At 54.2% G+C, this 19078-nt stretch overlaps 1 protein-coding gene and 1 long non-coding RNA gene across 2 annotated transcripts; one reads left to right on the top strand and one right to left on the bottom strand.

Moving 5' to 3' along the window:
* Positions 1–10826: 10826 nt before the first annotated feature.
* Positions 10827–12577, bottom strand: HES4 (hes family bHLH transcription factor 4). The gene is made up of 5 exons (XM_042951012.1): positions 12458–12577; positions 11775–11914; positions 11599–11694; positions 11404–11491; positions 10827–11307 (listed from the first exon to the last, which is right to left on the bottom strand). The coding sequence occupies exons 1-5, from the start codon at positions 12567–12569 to the stop codon at positions 10946–10948; spliced, it is 798 nt and encodes a 265-aa protein (XP_042806946.1). The 5' UTR covers positions 12570–12577; the 3' UTR covers positions 10827–10945.
* Positions 12578–13522: 945 nt separating this feature from the next.
* On the top strand, positions 13523–15620 carry LOC122227047. Its single transcript, XR_006205872.1, has 3 exons — positions 13523–13564; positions 14798–14858; positions 15398–15620. It is a non-coding gene; the product is annotated as an uncharacterized LOC122227047 (long non-coding RNA).
* Positions 15621–19078: the final 3458 nt, after the last annotated feature.

Genomic DNA, 19078 nt, shown 5'->3' on the forward strand with positions numbered 1-19078 from the left:
TCTTGGGCACCTAGGTAGCTCAGTCGGTTAAGCGTATGACTTCAGCTCAGGTCATGATTTCGCAGTTCGTGAGTTCGAGCCCTGCATCGGGTTCTGTGCTGACAGCTCAGAGCCTGGAGCCTGGAGTTCTGTGTGTGTCTCTCTCACTCAAAAATACATAAACATTAAAAAAAAATAAGTAAATAATAATCTCTATACCCAATGTGGGGCTCTCACTCATGACCCTAAGATCAAGAGTCATATGCTGTACTGACGGGGCCAGCCTTTTTTTTTTTTTTTTTTTTTTTTTTTTTTTTGAGAGGGAGAGAGAGAGAGCACCAGTGGGGGAGAGGGCAGAGGGTGAGAGAGAATTTTAGGCAGGCTCAGAGCTCAGTGCAAAGCCCAACGCAGGGCTCAATCTTAGGACCCTGGGCTCGTGACCTGAGCTGAAATCAAGAGTCAGACACTCAACCGACTGAGCCACCCAGACGCCCCTTTTTAATTATACCTAACCTGGTGGGTGTGAAGTGGTATCTCATTGTGGTTTTGATTTAAATTTCCATGATGGCTATGATGCTGAGTGGCTTTTCAGGTGTTTGTTGGCCATTTATATATCTTTGGAGAAATGTCTGTTCAGATTTTTCACCCATTTTTTTTTTAGTTGGGTTGTCTTTTTATTATTGAGTTGAGAGTTATCTATATATTATATATATATATAATACCTATTAATACATATTTATATATTATATGCATGTTTTGCATTGTTTTTCTCCTCTGTCTTTCAATTTTTTTTGGATAATGCCTGTTGAGGCACAAGTTTTAATTTTTACAAAGTTCAATTTATCCTTTTTCTTTTGTCACTTATGCTTTTAGTATCATGCCTAAAAAGGCTTTGCTTAAGGCCCTTCATCACCCAAGATCATTTTCTTCTAAAAATTTTATGAAAGTTTTAGCTCTTACATTTATGTGTAGTATCTGCTTTGAGTTAATTTCTGTGTATGGTGTGAGGAAGGGAATGGCTGATCAGATGTCCCAACATTTGTTGAAATGACTCTTCCCACATTAGGTTGTCCTGACATTCTTGTTGAAAATGAACTGACTGTAAATATGACGGCTTATTTCTGAACTCTCAGTTCTATTCCACCAGTCACTATGCTTAACCTCATGCTAGTTCCACACTGTCTTAATTATTATTGCTTTGTAATAAGTTTTGAAATCAGGAAGTTTGAACCCTCCAACTTTGCTTTTCTTTTTCAAGACCATTTTGGATATTCAGGGTTGCTTAAATTTCCATATGAATTTGGAAATTCAGCTTGTCTGTTTCTGCAAAAATCTTAACTAAAACCTTGTTAGAGATTGCATTAAAACCAAAGGCCTGTTTGTAAAGTATTAGCATCTTTTTTTTTAAGTTTATGTATTTTGAGAAAGCGAGAGAGAGAGAGAGAGAGAGAGAGAGAGAGAGAGAGAGAGAAGCAGAGACACGGAGCTTGACGCGGCGGCTTGGAACCCATAAACCATGAGATCATGACCTGAGCTGAGATCAAGGGCCAGATGTTCAATTGTCTAAGCCACCCAGGCACCCCTGTGAAGTATCAATACCTGAACAATGTTTAATCTTCTGATCCATACCTTTTCATTTATTTAGAACTTCTTTACTCTCTTTCAGTAAATGTTCTGTTGTTTTAAAGCCTGAGTTTTGCACTTCTTTTATTAAATATATTCCTAAGTATTTTATTCTTTTTGATGTTATTATTAGTGAAAGATTTCTTAATTTCATTTTCAAAAGTATTAGATGCCAGTGTTTGGAAATACTACTGATTTTTAAAATATCTATTTTGCACCCTGCAACCTCACTTATTTCATGTATTAGTTTTGATAGTTTTCCTAGTGGATTTCTTTGCATATAAGATCATGTCACTTGAACACAGGCAGTTTTACTTCTTCCTTTCCAGTATGGGTGACTTCTATTTCATTTCCTTGCCTAATTGGCTTGAACTCCCTACACCGCCGGACAGAAGCGGCAAGAATGGACACCATTGTTTTATCCCCGTATCGCGGCAGTTTGATTATGTGGCTCCTTGACGTAGTTTTCTTCAAATTTCTTAGGCTTGAGTTTCAATGAGCTTCTTGGATCTGTGGGTTTATAGTTGACATCAATATTGGAAAAATTCTATTCATTATTTCTCAGTGTTTTTGTTGTTGTTGTTGTTGTTTTGCCTCCTCTTCCTCCTCCTTCTGGGACTCCAATTACATGTATATTAAGCCACTTCAAGTTGTCCCACAACTAACTAATGTGCTTTTCTTGTCTTTGCTTCTTTTCCACTTTTTAAGTCTCTTTCACTTTGAATAGATTTTATGGGTATACTTGCAGTTCACTATTACCAGTATTTTCCTCCTCAATGTCTAATCTGCCATCACACCCATGTCTAGAAGCTCAGTGGGTTTCTATGAAGGTCTCTCAAACCTTCGGTCTTTCCTGTAGCTTCTTGAACATATGAAGTATCACTGTAACAACACTTTTAATGTCTTTGTCTACTGTTTCTATTACCTGTGACATTTCTGCTCTACTTCAATTGATCGATTTTTCTCCTATTATGGGTCATATTGTCCTGCTTCCTTGTATGCCTGGTAATTTTTTACTGGCTGCCAGACATCATGAATAGTAATTGTTGGGTGCTGGATATTTCTGTGTTCCAATAAATATTCCTGGGCTTTGTTCTGGGGCTTTGTCTGGAGACAGCTTGATCCCCTGGGGCCTTGTTCATAAACTTTATTAGGAACAGCACTCACCGTAAGGCTAATTGTCCCTCACTACTGGAACAAGTCCTTCTGAATACTCTACCATGTGCCCTATGAATTACGGGCTTTTCCAATCTGGCTAGAGATGAGCCTGGGTAAACTCAGAGGATTTTTCTCTCTAATCGTTTCTGGTGGCTCCTTTCCTGGCCTCAAGGAGTTTCCTCCCAGTGTGATCCGATCAGCCTTCAGGGAGACCCTCTGCATGTCTCTGGAGTCCCCTCCGTGGCTTCTCTCTCCTTGCTGACACTCTGTCACAGGACTCCAGCAGTGGACCCCCAGCCCCACCCTGTCAGCTCTGCCTCCTGGACTCAGGAAGTCTGCTAAGCTCTGCCTGGCTTCCCCTCCCTGAGGTCAAGGGCTAAACACCGTCTTCTGACAGCTGGGGCAACACAGGGCTCACTTCACTGGTTTCTCACTTCTCAGGGACCCTACTGAGGGAAAAGCCTACTATTTCATATATTTTGTCCAGTTTTTAGTTGTTTCAGGCAAGAAAGTAAATCTGGTCCCTGCTACTCCATCTTTGCTGGAAACAACTGTCATTATACAGATTATTCACTTAATCCCTTCAACCACATAGCACTACCAGGGAGGTACTATTACTAACCTTATTTTACATGTGAGATTCTGTAACTTGCCCAAGGTCACACAACGAAGTGACAGCAGAAATAAAATTCAGTATCAGTCTGTGCTAGAAGCCTTCCCTGAACCACTCCTGTGCTGACAAGACCTTGAGGGGGTGCCCCACCCAGAGATTGTGGGTGTGGGATGCACGTCTGTGGCCTTCCCAAACACAGAGCACACTGAAGGAAGTTCAAGGACATGGGAGAGAAGGTCTGAGTCTGTATGTGTTTGTGGGAAAGGCCTTGGCCACCTCTGAAGGGGTCTCTATCTCTATGTAACTCGGTCTCTAGCTCTGACCATGGGACTGTGTGTCTCTGGCACTGCATGTCTGTCCCCCTCAGTCACCCGCCCGGGTGGAGCCCAGTTCTAGGCGGGACAATCCCTGGAAGCCCAGAGGCAGGTGCTGCTCTAGGAACAGCAGGTAACTGCTTCCCCCCCCCCCCCCCACCTTCCCTTCTCCAAACTTCCCCCGACATCACATCGCAGGTCTGAGGGGACTGTGCCCCCCAGACTCCAGTGGATGGCAGCCAAGAAACCCACAGCCCAGTTACACGTGCACACGCAGTTGCAGCCACAGGCCGTGCAGTCACAGCTGCCAGCTCTAAGAACTTGTTGGGGACTGGAACATTCTAGCACTATTTCGTTCATTTCACACAACCCTCCCAAGCTCCAGACAGGGGTGGCCCAGACATTCCCCAGGGTTCTGGGGCTCATGCTGGGCAGGCAGGTCTCCCCACCCAGGAGGAAGCTGCCTTGCTGCCTTTGGGGAAAAGGTCAGATTGGAGGCAGGTGATGAGGCTCATGGGGGTTGGGGGGAAGCCCATGGCTCCTCAGGCCCCACCCTCCCAACTGTCTGTGCCTGTGTGCCAGGGAAGGACCCCGTGTGTGCCCTCTGCGGGGGGGGGGGGGTCCTTCTGTGTACCCTAGTGCCAGGGAGGAGCCACCCACACAAAAGAGCATTAGCCTAGACACCCGAACCTTAGTTTCTGTCTTCAGAGGGGCAGGCATTCACCCAGCGACTTCTGGAAAGTCAGCAACGGCCTCCTGCCACCAGTCTACTTGGTAACAGTTAGCTCTGGTGTCTAATCCTCTGGGGACCACAGGCTAGGTGGCTTATCCACAACAGAAACATAGGTCTGGAACCTGGAAGTCCGAGATCAGGGTGCCAAAGGGGGTCTGGTTTTGGTGAGGGCCCTCTTCCAGGAAAAGTCTGCCCAAAGATTGCCAGCTCTAAGTGGGCAGACTGGTCAGCTCAGATCCTGGCATGTGACCCTTACCTCTTAATTTTACAAACCAAACTCCTAGAGCCAATTCATGGAACTTTCCCTTTTCCCAAAGCAGAAAAGGAGAGAAGGAAATTCCTTGCTCACGCAGCCAGATGATGGCCTGTCCCACCCCAGCATTGCATTCAGAGCTGGTCTCAATGTACAGAAAGAAGCTCGGCCAGAACTTACATACGGGACACTTTTCCTGACCCTAGACTGGCAGCAGAGCTGAGGTCCAGGGCACCCACTGCAGGGCCCGCGGCCTCAAAGAACAATGAGAAGGGAGTCCAGTCAGCCCCCAGCTCTCTGGGTGTGAGCGTTTGGCACAAGTTGGGGGGTGAGCGCGGGGGCTGGGATGGACACTGCCACCTCCCTACATCCAGGGCTGCTGAGCTCCCCCTCACCGTGCTAAACAGGGCGTGGCAGGGCCTAGCTCGGCCGGTTAAGCGCCCGACTTGATTTTGGCTCCCGGGCACTTTTTTTGTTGTTAGTTCGAGGTCACAGTTTGTGGGATCGAGCCCTGCCGTCAGGCTCTGCGCCGACAGCATGGAGTCTGCTTGAGATTCTCCCTCTCCCTCTGCCCCTTCCCCACTCTCTCTCTCTCACACAATAAATAAACATTAAAAAATAAACAGGGCAAAGGATGCTGGGGGGACCGTGAGTGCGGGGAGAGGCAGAGCTGGAGAAGCGTTCCTCTCCACCAGCCTCTGGCCGGCACAACAGCTGCAGGGAGGTTCCCCCTCCTGGCCCACTGGGTAGGATGTTCCTGCTGGCTCAGGTGCGTGAACCTCCGTTACATTAAGGTCAGGGCTTGATGAGGACCAAGCCCAGGGCTTCAAGCGTCCAACACTGACTTTCTACTCCTCGCTGAGCCCCTATCTCCCCACACAGACATTAAGACTCCTGACTGTGGAGGCCCAGGAAATGAGCCCAAAGCGACCAGGTAGGCGGGCGTCAGGTGGGACACCAGGAGGAAACACCTTCGAGGCAGCAGCAACCAGGTACTTTTTGGTAACCACGGTTACCAGGCTGCCAAAAGAATTGAGGCACCCCACCGGGGAGAAGCGCAGTGTGGCCTGAGTGTCACAGGGTCTGTGCCGGGGGGGCAGGGCCAGCTGCCCATCCAGGGTGGTACGCGCTGTGGCTCTAGCATGAAGCATCCCTCATCTACTGGAGACCTGTAGCCTGTGAATCCCCAACTCCATGCTCTGACTCAGGGTGCCCTATCACTTACACCACAGAAACGATCCCCAGTCTCACCTGGATCCCTCAGGGGTGGACCCGGCCTGTGGCTGGTCAGCACCATGGCAGGGCCCTGGACCTGTCACTGTACCCATCCACTCGGGGCTTGCTAGGAACTGCTTCCAGATCAAAGCCAGACTGGCCAAAAGCAGAATCAATCCACCCCCTGCTTATGACCACAGCTGTAGGGACTATTTCTGGGGTTACTCTCCCCAAAAGTCCAGTCCTCACCCCCACCCAACCTCTTCCACCATTCCATGGTCAGGAAGGCAGGTGGGGGGGACTTGTCAGGTGACTGTGGGTACGTTAGCTGTTTATTGCTATTATTTATTTTATGTACAACTTATTGTTACTTACTGCCACATAACAAATTAAAGTATAATAGCTTAAAACGACATGTCACACAGTTTCTGAGAGACAGGAGTCCAGGAGCTGCTCAGCTGGGTGGTTCTGGCTCAGGATCTCATTAAGTTGTTGTCAAGATGTTGAAAGTGGCTGGGATCTCACCTGAAGCCTCGAGGGGCTGGAGAACCTACTTCTAAACTCACTCTCACTCAGGTCCACACTGTGTTGGCCTTTCCACAGTAAAGGACAGCTGGCCTCCCCCAGAGTGAATATGGCAGGCACGGAACAAGATGTACCTGCAGCCTAACCTTAAAGAGACATCCCGTCACTTCTGCAGGACCTTATTGGTCACATTCACAAGGCTGCAAACCAGGAGGGGACCACCGGTGGCCTTTCAGGAAGTGGTCGACTCCAAGGCCTTTTTCCTTGACCACGGTACATCCCAGGATGGATACAGTCTGGGGAGCAGACTCCAGACACAGCTGTGGGAACTTTCAGCTCAGCTTTCTCCTCTGGAAAGGAGCAGGTCCTGGAGTCAGAGTGAGGCAGAGCTTGCCAGGTGATGGGAGGAGGCTGCCGGGGCCTGGAGACAATCAGGGCGGCCACTGCAGCTTTGGCGCCAGAGCTAAGGCCTCACCTCTCACAAATCAGGGCTCCAAACAGCCCAGCCCCTCCCCTGCTCTGAATTTCCAACTGACTGCAGTTTCGTGGACCTGTTCTTCTGTCACCATAGGGACTGATTCTCCAAATTCCAAAAACCTAGGATTTGCTGTCATCGATTGGTCCCACAGGCAGAAGGGACCCGGATAAACAGGGCTCCCACACCCACAGAGGCAGGCAATTCTGCTGACTGTGCATATGGATTCAGCACACATTTATTGACCCTTGATCCTTGCCAGGAACTGGGCTGGAAGGAAACGCAGATACTGAATGAGACTCTGCCTGCTTATGGAAGGGAACCGACCCAGGAGGAGGAGGAGGTCCGTACCCCTCCCCCACTCCTACCACACAGCCTGGCCAGGAGACGGTGCTTCCTAAGTGTCTGCAAGACAAACGCTGAGACAGAAATAGCTGGCTGGGTGGGTAGGAGGCTGGAGTCAAAGGAATAACCAAGAGCCCATCTGGGGGCTGGGGGTGGAGGGGGCAGAAATGGGTGGAAGAGTGGGGAGTGTGGGAAGGAGAACCCCTGATGAGGGAGGGATTACTGCAAACCTGGGGCCATAACTCCTCCCACTGAGGCCTTGTAGAAACTGCTGGAGGGGGTCTGCTGGACTGGGCTGGTGTCCAGGCTGGGCGTGGGGAGGGGTGGGATGCTCTCCACAGCTGGAGGCAAGGATGCTGTTCCTGAGAACCAGGTGCCCTCAGCTGCTGAGAAGGGGCAGGCTGGGGAGGGGGCCAGCTTCAGCCTGAGCTGTGCTTGCTCAGACCTCCCGAATCTAAGCAAGAATGACACCCCTCTCAGCTATAAAAAAGAATGAGATCTTGCCATTTGTGACAACACAGATAGACCCAGAAGGTATTGTGCTAAGTGAAATGAGTCAGACAGAAAAAGATAAATACCATGTGCTTTCACTTGCAGGTGGAATCTAAAAAACAAGACAAATGATCAAAAAATAGACTCTTGGGGCACCTGGCTGACTTAATCGGAGCACGCTACTCTTGATCTCGGGGTTGTGAGTTCAAGCCCCATATTTGGTGTAGCGATTACTTAAAAAATAAAATCTTTAAAAAAACAGATTCAAATACAGAGAAACAAACTGGTGGTTGTCAGAGGGAAGGTGGGTGGGGGGCTATGTGAAACAGGCAATGGGGATTAAGAGGTACAAATTTCCAGTTATATAATAAATAAGTCACCGGGGTGCCTGGGTGGCTCGGTCGGTTAAGTGTCTGACTCTTGTCAGTTCAGATCATGATCCTGCAGTTCGTGAGTTTGAGTCCCACATCGGGCTCTGCACCAACCATAAGGAGCCTGCTCTGGGATTCTCTCTTTCCCTCCATGTTTGCCCCTCCCCTGCTCACACTCCCTCTCACAATAAGTAAAATACACATTTAAATTTTTTTTTTAAATTGGGGCAGCTGGGTGGCTCAGTCAGTTAAGCGTCTGACTCTTGGCTTCGGCTTAGGTCATGATCTTGTTGTTTCGGGGGTTCGAGCCCTGCATCGGGCTCTGCGCTGGCAATGCAGAGCCTGCGGGGATTCTCTCCCTCTCTCTCTGCGCCTCCCCTGCTCTCTCTCTCTCCCAAAATAAATAAACTTCGTAAATTAAAAAAAATTGTTAAATAAAGTAAAATAAATAAGTCACGATGAAAAGTACAGCACAGGGAATATGCTCAATAATACTGTAATAACTTTGTACCCTGACAGACGGTGGCTACTCCAATCACAGCGAGCGCTGTATGGAACTGTTGAACCACTATGTTGTACCCCTGAAATTAATGTAACATTGTACATCACCTATACCTCAAAAATAACAAAAGACACTCTTCTCAAACCTCCTGACTCCATCCAAATGAATCAAGTCAGTATGAATTGAGCCATTCCAAGCAGCTGTGAGGACAAAGGTGGTTGACACAGACATGGCCCTGGCCTCTGGAGCCCACGGAGACCGGTGGGAAAGTGGGGAGAGAATTCCAGCCAGGAGGCTGAGTTCAAAGACACAGAGATCAGAAGGCGCCTGTGTGGCTGAGGAACTGTGTGTGGTCCCCGACAGAGCCTGAGAGACCCTTGGAGGGTCCTCGCTGCAAATCTCCCTTTGGCAACAGCGTTAAGACATTACCAGAAACAGGAAGTAAAGGTAGCATGGGGGTGCAGGTGGGGGTGGGAAGGACAGGGAGTAAGGCAGGCAGGAAATGGGACACCAGGGATCTGGTCTAGAGTTACCACTGCCCTTTTATGGGAGGAGGGAGAGCATGACAGCCCCAAGTTCCAGGTGATTTCCCCAGGTGGCTCTTTTTCATTTGGCCACACAGGTAGGGAGGACCCTCTCTTTCCTGCAGGGTGTGTGGGCCCCTGCTTTGTACAAACTCTACCCACCCTCCAGCCCTCCCCCCCACCAGGCTTCACATCCCCACCCCACCCCTCTTCTGCACTGAGGCCCTCCCTGAGCAACTGCCCTCCCCCAACCAAGCTGAGCTCCCTGCTCCAGCAATAGACCCTGGGCAGGTCTCCTGCCAAAGAGGGCTTCCCAGGCCTTGTTCAACTGTTCTTTCCCCACAGCCCTGCCAGAGCTGCAGCTCCGAGACAGAGGGACTACTTTGAGGTTCCCCCAGGGCCAGAATCATCGAATGTGTGTATCTCCAAGGCCCACGTGGCTGCCACCATCTAGCACCACTGACCCAGGTCCTTGACTCTCAGGGAGATGGGCAAAGCAGCCAGAGGGCAGGGATGACAGGCTTGGTGGGGACTTGGAAGTCCCTGACAGGTGAGCATGGCTGAGTGCAGGAGAACCAGGTGATTCCCGCCTACGACACGGCCACGGAGGCCACTGGAGGAGCAGCAGACTAACCTCTGTCAGTGACCCACCCTTTCTCCCTGAAGAGCCCTGGCCAAGCAGGAGGCAGGCAACCGTCTGATGAACTCGGCTGCAGTTGGGAAATGAATCTTGGCTCAGCCTCAGATGGGCTCAGGGTGAGACACTCCAGTCTCAGCTTATGTGGCTCAGAACACCCCCTCGTTGCACCTGGAGCACAGCCCCCTGCAGCAGCTCAGGAAGACCTGGGACCGCGGGACAGTGACTCCAGGGCTGATGTCCAATGCTGCCTAGTATCACTGCCTGGCACTGTGTGGCTGACACAGTAGGTACTCAGGACAAAGGCATGGGCAGGACCACCCTCCAGTCTTCTCCCACTAGCAGAGACCTCCCCTCCCAGGGCACACGTCAAGACTGCACTCTGGTGGGGGAGTACCCCTCCCCCTCCCACCGCTGGCACTAAGTGTTCTTTGCCAGTCTTGCCCCAGTTCCTTGTCCCCAGGACTCAGACACCCTCTCCTGGGCAGATGCTGCCTTGGGGCTGACTCAGTCCCGGGAGCTTTGTGTTGAAGGAACCAAGAGAACAAAGTAGGAAGTGGACCAGGCCAGTGCTGAAGCTTCAGGGCAAGCTTTTGGCTCTGGCCACAGCTCAGCTGCCCAAGACAAGTGTGTGACTATGTCTCCACCTTCCAAGGTCCACAGAAGTGGGAGTGGGGTAAAGTACCTTAAAAAAACAAAAACAAACAAACAAACATCTTGCCCAATGACGCTGCACAACTGCTTTCCCACGCTGGGATACATTCTGGGAAACGTGATGACTGTCACCTTGCCGCCTGAGCCTCCTGAGGGGCCTCTCACCCCCCCCCCCCCCCCCAGGAGGGTCGCTGGCCTCTGAACCGTCGCAGGCGCACCAGCCAGGCTGGGCGGGCGGGGGGGGGGGGGGGAGGGGGGGGGCGGGAAGGGAAGAAGGGAAGGGCCGACCCGAGGGTGCAGACTGTGGGGAAGAGCCACCCGAAGTCCCGCCCCGGAAGTCCAGCGCAAAGTAACCAGCAGACCGCCCCCACCCCCAGCTAAGCGCTGAAAGAGACGTCAGACTAGACTCTTCACAAGGACAAAAAAAGATAAAAACTCTCTCAACGTGGGCCCTGGAAACAAATACTCTCTGGTCCACTCCCGGCAAAGGCCGCGGCCCTAGAACGGGGTGCAGCTTCCGCTACAGTCCTCCTCACCGCAGCCACGGCCTCCAGGGCGCGCCCCGGCCCTGCAGGCCAGCCCTGGGGGCGGCGAGGGGCGCCCCGGTCAGGCCCGGCGGGAGCCGCAGCGCCAAGACCGACCCGGGGCGCGGCAGGGGGAAGAAGGGACCGTCAAAGGCCGCGAGCGGCGGGCAGCCGTAGACCTGGGCCGGGGGGACCGGGCGGCGCGAGGGCCCCAGCTGGCGCAGGCAGGCCGCCAGGTGGCCCAGCAGGCGAGAACGCACGTCAGCCGGGACGCCCTCGCAGCCGGCCAAGAAGCGATTCACCTCCGCCAGACACTCGTTGAAGCCGGCGCGGTACTTGCCCAGGATGGCGGGGTCAGCGCCGAGCGCAGCTGCGGGGGCGGCAGGGGACAGGCGGTCGGTTCCCGCCGCGGTGGCCCTGAGCGCCTCCCGTCACCTCCCCCTCCCGCGCCCCGCCCGCGCCTCACCTGTCACCTGTACGCGTCGCAGGCTCTGCAAGTGCCTCACGGTCATCTCCAGGATGTCCGCTTTCTCCAGCTTCGAATGGCGGGCGCTCTGGGGACAGGGACGGTGTGGGCGGCTGGCAACACGGCGGCGCGCCGAGGCTCCCGGCACCCGCCCCCCCCTCCGCCCCTCGATCCCACCTCCCGACCCCGACTCACATCCTTCCTGAAGGCATCCAAGACGAGGGTCTTGAGCTGCGCGAGGCTTTCGTTGATGCGCGCTCGGCGCCGCTTCTCCATGACCGGCTTGGAGGACTGCGGGCCGGGCTGTGGCTGAGTCCCGCGTGCGTCCGCCCCACCCCACGCCCCCCACCCCGCGCCCGGCAGGTCCCCACCTTTCGGTGTTCCGCCGCGCTCCGGGGCTCAGCCGGCGCTCCGGCCGGCGGCGAGGCTCTCGGCTTCCCCGAGGTCTCCGCGGGCATGGTGCGCCCCCGCGCCTCCGGGCCCGCGCGGAGCGTCGCCGGCCGCCGGGCTACTTAAGGCGGCGCGGCCGCAGGGCGTGTGAACTCGGCTCCGCATTCTTTCCCACGCTCGCGCCAGCCAATGAGCGGCTGCGCTCCCCCTCCCCGCTCCCCCCAGCACACTCGCGGGCTGCGCGCGGGGCCGCCCGCCCCCGGCCCCCGCCAAACGTCAGTCAAGCCTGCGCTCCGGGCCCGCGACAAAGGCCACTGGAGGCGCCCTGCCCGCGCCCGCCTCCAGCTAGGCCGGGACGACGCGGGAAGGGCGCCTGCCCCCGCCTCTGCAGCCGTGGCCGGAGCCGTATGCCTGCGCCGGGCCTCTCCGGCCCGCCCCGGGCAGCGGGCCCCGCCCCCCTCCCCGGGCGGGGCGGAGTCGGGGGGGCGGGGGGGCGCGGAGTTCACGGTGGGCGGCGCGGGAAATCTGAAAGGAGAATTCTCCAGGGGAAATGGGTCAGACGCCCCACCCCCGCCCGCCCCGGGATTGGTGAGCCTTAGTCCACAGGCCTCCCGTTTTCCTCCGCCATCGCCAGTCCCCACCAGGGCTTAGGGTCTCATCTGACCTGCCACGCGCTTAGCCTCCCGGAGTCCCCACGGCCCGCACACCTCCTCAAGGCCTGTGACACAGTGAACACCAGCCACTGGGCAGGACAGAGGTCCGCTGCCCAAAGTCATGAGGCAGGCAGGGTGGCGTCACGGGACATTTAAATTGTGACATAGAACCAATGAGGGTGCTGCTGCAGGTAGAGGGATGTCACCAGTCACGCAGGAAGATGTAAGGATGTCACCTGGTCAGGCTGGCGATGCCACCAGATAATCAGAGGTGATATCTCTGGTGAAGGTACATGGTGATAGCCCAGACAAGGGGAGGTCATGGGGCTGGTGATGTCACATTCGTCTAGATTACCCAACAGCAAAGTAGGGCTCACAAAAAATGAGGAACAGTTACTAAAGTCTGCTTATTTCAGGGGTGCTGGGGGCTCAGTCAGTTGACCGTCTGACTTCGGCTCAGGTCCTGATCTCGCCTTGGTGAGTTCCAGTCCCGCATGGGGCTCTGTGCTGATGGCTCAGAGCCTGGAGCCTGCTTCTGATTCTCTTCTCTCTCTCTCTCTCTCTGCCCCTTCCCTGCTCAAACTCTGTTTCTGTCTCTCAAAAACTAAAATAACACATTAAAAAATTGTCTCTTGGGGCGCCTGGGTGGCTCGGTCGGTTAAGCGTCCGACTTCGGCTCAGGTCATGATCTCACGGTCCGTGGGTTCGAGCCCCGCTTCGGGCTCTGTGCTGACAGCTCAGAGCCTGGAGCCTGTTTCAGATTCTGTGTCTCCCTCTCTCTGTGACCCTCCCCCGTTCATGCTCTGTCTCTCTCTGTCTCAAAAATAAATAAACGTTAAAAAAAAAATTTAAAAAAATTGTCTCTTTCTCTTAAAAAAAAATGTGCTATTTCAAAGTGATATAGTGGGAAAAACAGGACTATGTTTATCTTCCTGTTCCATATTGTTTTCATTTTGGGGGCTTTTTTGGTGGGTTTTGTTCTGGTTTGGATTTTTGTTTTTTGTTTGGTTTTTGGTTTTTTAAGATTTTATATTTAAGTAATCTCTACACCGAAGGCGAGGCTCAAACTCACAAACCAGAGATCAAGAGTCGCAGGCTCTACTGACCAAGCCAGCCAGGTACTGTGATATTATTTTCATTTTGAATTATATTGCTGGCCTATACTCTTTCGAGTACTCAGAGTCTCCAGTCCACTGTGGCCTGATGGCAGTGTTGCCATCCATCCCACAGACATTTCTGGGGCTCACTGTGGGCCTGGCCAGCCCTTGGGGTGGGGGAAGCCTATCCTGGGGCTTCTAATCTGGTGGATGACAGGGCAAGCAAAATAATCATTCCTTTGGAAGTGATAGAAAGAAATGGGTGGCCTGCTGGGAGAGAAGAAATCTTTCTTTTCACCTCACGTCAAGGTGGGATCTTCTGGGGAGAATGCAGCTTTGCAAGGCCCCAGGGTGAGGGAGTGGCATCCCTAGAATTCGAAAGGGACCACAGAGGCCAAGGGAGGAGGGGAAGGGGCGGGCAGAGGCTTCTGGCTCCAGGAAGGATCTGAGAGCCTCAGGGGCCTTTTCTGAGCAAGGCAATGAGCCAAATGGCAGCTCGGAAAGGGTTGCCTCCACTGTTATGGGTCTCCATAGTGAGTGTTGTTGGTGCTGCCCCCTGACCCAACGCCCATTCCTGGGGTCCTACTTTGGGGTCCCATCCAGAGGCCTTCGTCCCATTCCGAGGCTGATTCTAGTGTAGTGCCAGGCAAAGATTGCCCCTGCCCTCTACCGATGCCTCCCACAGTCGGCCTGGGGTGCAGGGATGGGGCAGGGGGCAGCTAAAGTTCTCCCCACCACACAGTCGCATACGGGCACCCAGATGAGGCTACCCATTCCCCTTTCCGGCCTCAGAGGAGCACGTGGGAGTGGAGGGGGCATTGGAAAGCTGCTGGGGTCAGGCAAGGTTCTTCCGAAGGGGACCCCACCCCCCCACCCCGCTAGCACGAAAAGCCTGGGAGCGAGATTGGTCTGTCAGTACAGGCCTGGCTCAGACTAGTCTTGCTGTCGAGGACTTGGAGGTCATGAGGATTCCAGAGGACAGAAGCCCTCGGGCGCCCTCGGTGGCCACTGGCGCCTCCTCCTCTTTCCAGGAGTGATGGAGGAAGCTGCCTCCAGGACCAGATGTGGGTGGGCTCTGGGAGGCCCCTAGCCTCCTGTGGAGGCCAGATAGGCAGGGGATTCAGACTGGAAGGAGAGGCCTGAAGAACTACGTTTTTGGCCATTCTTTCTCTCACTAGTTGTTAGATGGGCTGACTTACCTTCCTATACCTGCATCCTCGCCTGTAAAATGGGTCACCTTTCTATATATTCCAGGATTATTGGGAAGATGAATGAGACCCTATTCTGAAAGCACGCAGCACGTAGAGAGAACTGGGTACATGTCAGCTACCTTGTTGTTACTTCCCCAGGGGAGCAGGTGGGAGACAACTGGACAGAGGGGAGACTGAGGCAGGGGGAGACAACTGGATGAGGGGAGACCGAGGCAGGGGGAAACAACTGGGTAGAGGGGAGACCCAGGCAGGGGGAGACAATTGGATAGAGGGGAGACAGGCAGGGGAGACAACTGGGTAGAGGGGAGGCCCAGGCAGGGGGAGACAACTGGACAGAGGGGAGACTGAGGCAGGGAGAGACAACTGGGTAGAGGGGAGACCCAGGAAGGTGGAGACAACTGGACAGAGGGAAGACTGAGGCAGTGGGATGCCTGTCCTCAGCTTCATCATGTGCCCCACAGTGCTCTCTACACTCTGAGCACGCCCTAGGCTCATCCTCAGACACTGGCCAGAGAGGGAAGCAGGCCCCCACCCAGGGTCTCCAGGGGCCTGTGTCTTGGCCTTCCCAGCCCCAGCCAGCCAGGAGCCCTCTCTAGGCCAGAGCTTTCCCAACGGCACTTTCCTCACTGTGTCTTTCCCACAGGGCCGCACCCCCGCTATCTGTATGGTCTTGTCTCTCTGGGCCATTGTCCCTCAGACTGCCTCTGCAAGGAAGCACAGACTGGTGCCATGGAAAGCCCGCAAGGAGAGGTCCCATGGAAAGGCCTGGCGTAGGTATTGTAGCCAATAGCCCAGTCGTCTCACGGCAAACACGTGAGTGAACCCCTAACCCGAAGTTGCCATGCCACCCACTTTATGTTTTCCCAGCTGCCCTGTGTGCTCTGCTCCAACTGTTTTTAACTTTTTTTAATAGTTCATTTGTTTTTGAGAGAGAGAGAGAGGGAGCGACTGAGCGCAAGTGGGGGAGGGGCAGAGAGAGAGAGGGGGACAAAGGAACCAAAGCAGGCTCTGTGCTGGCAGCATAGAGCCTGCTACGGGGCTCAGACTCACGAATCATGTCATCACGACCTGAGCTGGAGTCAGGTGTTTGCCTGACTGAGCCCCCCAGGCCCCCCTCTGTTCCAATTCTTGATTCACAGGACAGTTGTTTACTGTGACATCTTGAGATCATTTGCTACAGTAGTAGGAACTGGGATAGCTGGATGGACCAAGCCCTGGACCCTGGGAGAGGGGCCCTTTCCTCCCACCCACCTCTTCCTCGATGTCCTCATTCCCTATTTTCTTCAGCTTTCTTAACTTTTTGAAGTTTATTTATTTATTTTGAAAGAGTGAGAGAGAGCTCGCGGGCGTGCACGAGAGAGGGACAGAGAGAGAGAGAGAAAGAGAAAATCCTGAGCAGGCTCTGTATCAGCACAGAGCCCGATGCAGGCCTTGATCTCATGTGAGATCAAGGTCTGAGCCGAAACCAAGAGTCAGATGCTTAACTGACTGAGCCCCCCAGGCGCCCCTCCAACCCTTACAGAGGCTCAGTGGTTTTGAGCCCCGGCTTTCCATCTGATGAGGTGCTTCTTGGAGCCATCAAAGGTCAGCTGTCTGTCTTTTGTACCCAGGCCCAAGTGGGCCAAGCCCCAGGTGGCTGGTGGTCCAGCGGGCATCGCCGGGGCCCGCTGGTGGTCGTGCGGAGTGGGGTGGGGGGGGGCAAAGCAAGATAGTCAGTGTGGGAGTTTGTGGGGAAAGACAGAGGTATCTTCTAGGCCAGACCTGGGACTCCAGCCTTGTGGGCAGGAGGTCTCACATAGGCCACTGTGAGCATTCCACATGACGGTATTCAGCCAATGTCCCTTGAGGGCCTGTGAAGTGCTGTCTACCGGTAAACAGCCCCCATCCCCCTCCACCACAAATTTTGACATGGGGTTAACAACTGTATTTACACCCTGCCCCTCACATTCCTCGGGCGCATGGATTCCAGAACATCAGAGACACCACAGACCCACCACCTGCCCCTGTCCGCCCCCCCCCCCCCCCCCGCCCCGTGTACCCTCTTCTCCTGCCAAGAGACAGCAGCCCATTGGCTCAGGCAGCTGGGACCAGAGCTGTCCAGTGACCAGGCTAGAACTGTTGCAGTTTCTCTCCTGCAAGGTGGGAGTTAGGGGCTGAGTCTTTTATTGGTGTTTGCTGGAATTGTAAAGTGACAGAGGCCAGGGCTGATGGGATCCAGGATGCAAGATAGAGGTGAGGGAAGCATAATGCCCAGGACCCAGGCAGAGGCCAGGAGCACAGGCCACGGACGCTGTTTGACATTCCAGGACGACCCTCATCTTCTGTGGCCAGAGGGGCATCTTCGTCCCTTACAGGACCTGGAACTGACACACCTTCCCTCAGCTCCCAAATACTTCCCCCCAGCACCCGCTGAATGACAGCACCGCCCCCCAGCACCTGCTGGGTGACAGCACCGCCCCCCAGCACCCGGTGAGTGACAGCACTGACCCCCAGTACCCGCTGAGTGGTCAGGGTGTTATCAATGCTTTCACCCAAATCTGAGCACTGACACCTCTCTACATTTGGGAGGTGACAGAAGCCCCTCCGAGCTCTGTCTGCACGGGACGCTGCCTGGCCCACTGGCTCCCCCCGGTGCTGCTGTTCATTCTTCTTGGACCGCTGCACCTGGTGAGAGGTGAGCTTCCTTGTGCCTCCTCTTTGGCACTTCCAGACCTGTCTCTTTCCTAGCACAAAAGCCCCAGATTTGAACCTCATATCATCAGATCTTAACTTGTTGGAGTTGCCTGCATGCCTGGGGGCTTCCCTAAAATCCTTCCTGTTTTACTCCTGATTCCCTGTCCCTTTCCCCAACCACTCCTGTCATAGTTCCTGGTGATCTCCGAATCCACAGGGGATTCTCCAACCTTCTGTACATCCTCCCCTTCAGCAGTCCTGTCACCTTCCCAGCTGGCCACTCGCTCCCCTGGCCAGGGTCCTTCTCACAACCGCAGCCTCTCCACAGTCTAACCTCAAGGCCCACATTCTCTGACGAGTTCCCGACCTTGCAGCTCATGCCCTCCACTCCCCTTTAGCCCCGCCGAGATCTGCGGTCCTTGGATAAGACCCAGGTTAGTACTTTCTCACCCCCTGATGGCCTTTCCCTCCTCCGTATCAAGAGGGACTCTCCAGATCAGCCACTGTGCCTGCTCCCTAACCCTACCCCCCTCCTCCTGCTTCATCGTATTCACTTGGCCAAACCATAACCCATGTTAAATCCCAGCTATCTCTGTGTCTTTGTTCCTTCTCACGGTTGGTGGATCTGGGCGGTGCTGGTGGCTTCCCCAGGGCCCCACTCATGCTGTCAGCTGAGGGTCAGCTAGGCTGCGGGGATACAAGTGGCACTATGTATGGACACGTGGGGTTGTGGTCACCGGGCTTCTGGCGCTCTGCCACGTGGCCCCATCCTGCCCAAGCCGGACCAGTTTCCTCACGTGGCTTGGCCAACATTTCAGAAGGGTGAAGCGGAAACTCAGGGTCTCTTGAGGCCTGGGCTACAGAACTCACACGGTGAAACTTCTGCCAACATTTCATCAGCTGAAGCAGGTCACGAGGCCAGCCAGATTCAAGAGTGAGATGCCGTGGCCGTGTTTCTCTATCAGTCACGTCAATCTTCTGACATCCTGTAGCTGCATGTGGCCAGAGAGGCCCCGAGCCACTGATCAGCCTTGCCTTACACTCTGGACCACGGGCCTCTCGTGGCTCTGATGCTGCCCAGGCGTCTTACGTTTCCTGGCCCCTCCCCAGCGTGCTCCTGAACAGCTCTAGCACACTTTTGGTCTCTCTCCCACAGTGCCTCCGCCCTGTCCGGCTCTCATCTGATATGGAGCTGAGGACACACAGGCCTGCAGATCACCCGTCCTTTGGTTGAGCCCCGTGCTCTGCGTGTACTGGTGCTTCCTGCACGAGGCTGGTACCCGGCACCATCCCCTCTCTCTGCACCCTCAATCCCTCTCCCTGTGCATTCATTCCCATTTTGCTGTTCAGGGTTAGAAAAGCACACACGGCATCAACTTATCAGGTCCCCACCTCACTTTCCATCTACCGCTGCTGCTCTGTGGCAAAGGTCCCAGAGCGACCACCTACCTCGTGAACCCATTTCCTCTCCTCCCTTCTCTCCAACTCTCTCCCGGTCTGCCAAGACTCTATGGACACCAAGCTCACCAAGGTCACCAGGATGTCCCTGTGGCTGATCTAGTAGTGACGAGGTGCCTACACATCCCTCACTGCTTCTTAGACCTGTCAACCCCTGATTGCCCTCCTGCCTCACTGCCACTCCTTCTGCCTT

This window comes from Panthera leo, chromosome C1 (assembly GCF_018350215.1).
Source record: "Panthera leo isolate Ple1 chromosome C1, P.leo_Ple1_pat1.1, whole genome shotgun sequence".
In the NCBI taxonomy this organism is placed as follows: domain Eukaryota; kingdom Metazoa; phylum Chordata; class Mammalia; order Carnivora; family Felidae; genus Panthera; species Panthera leo.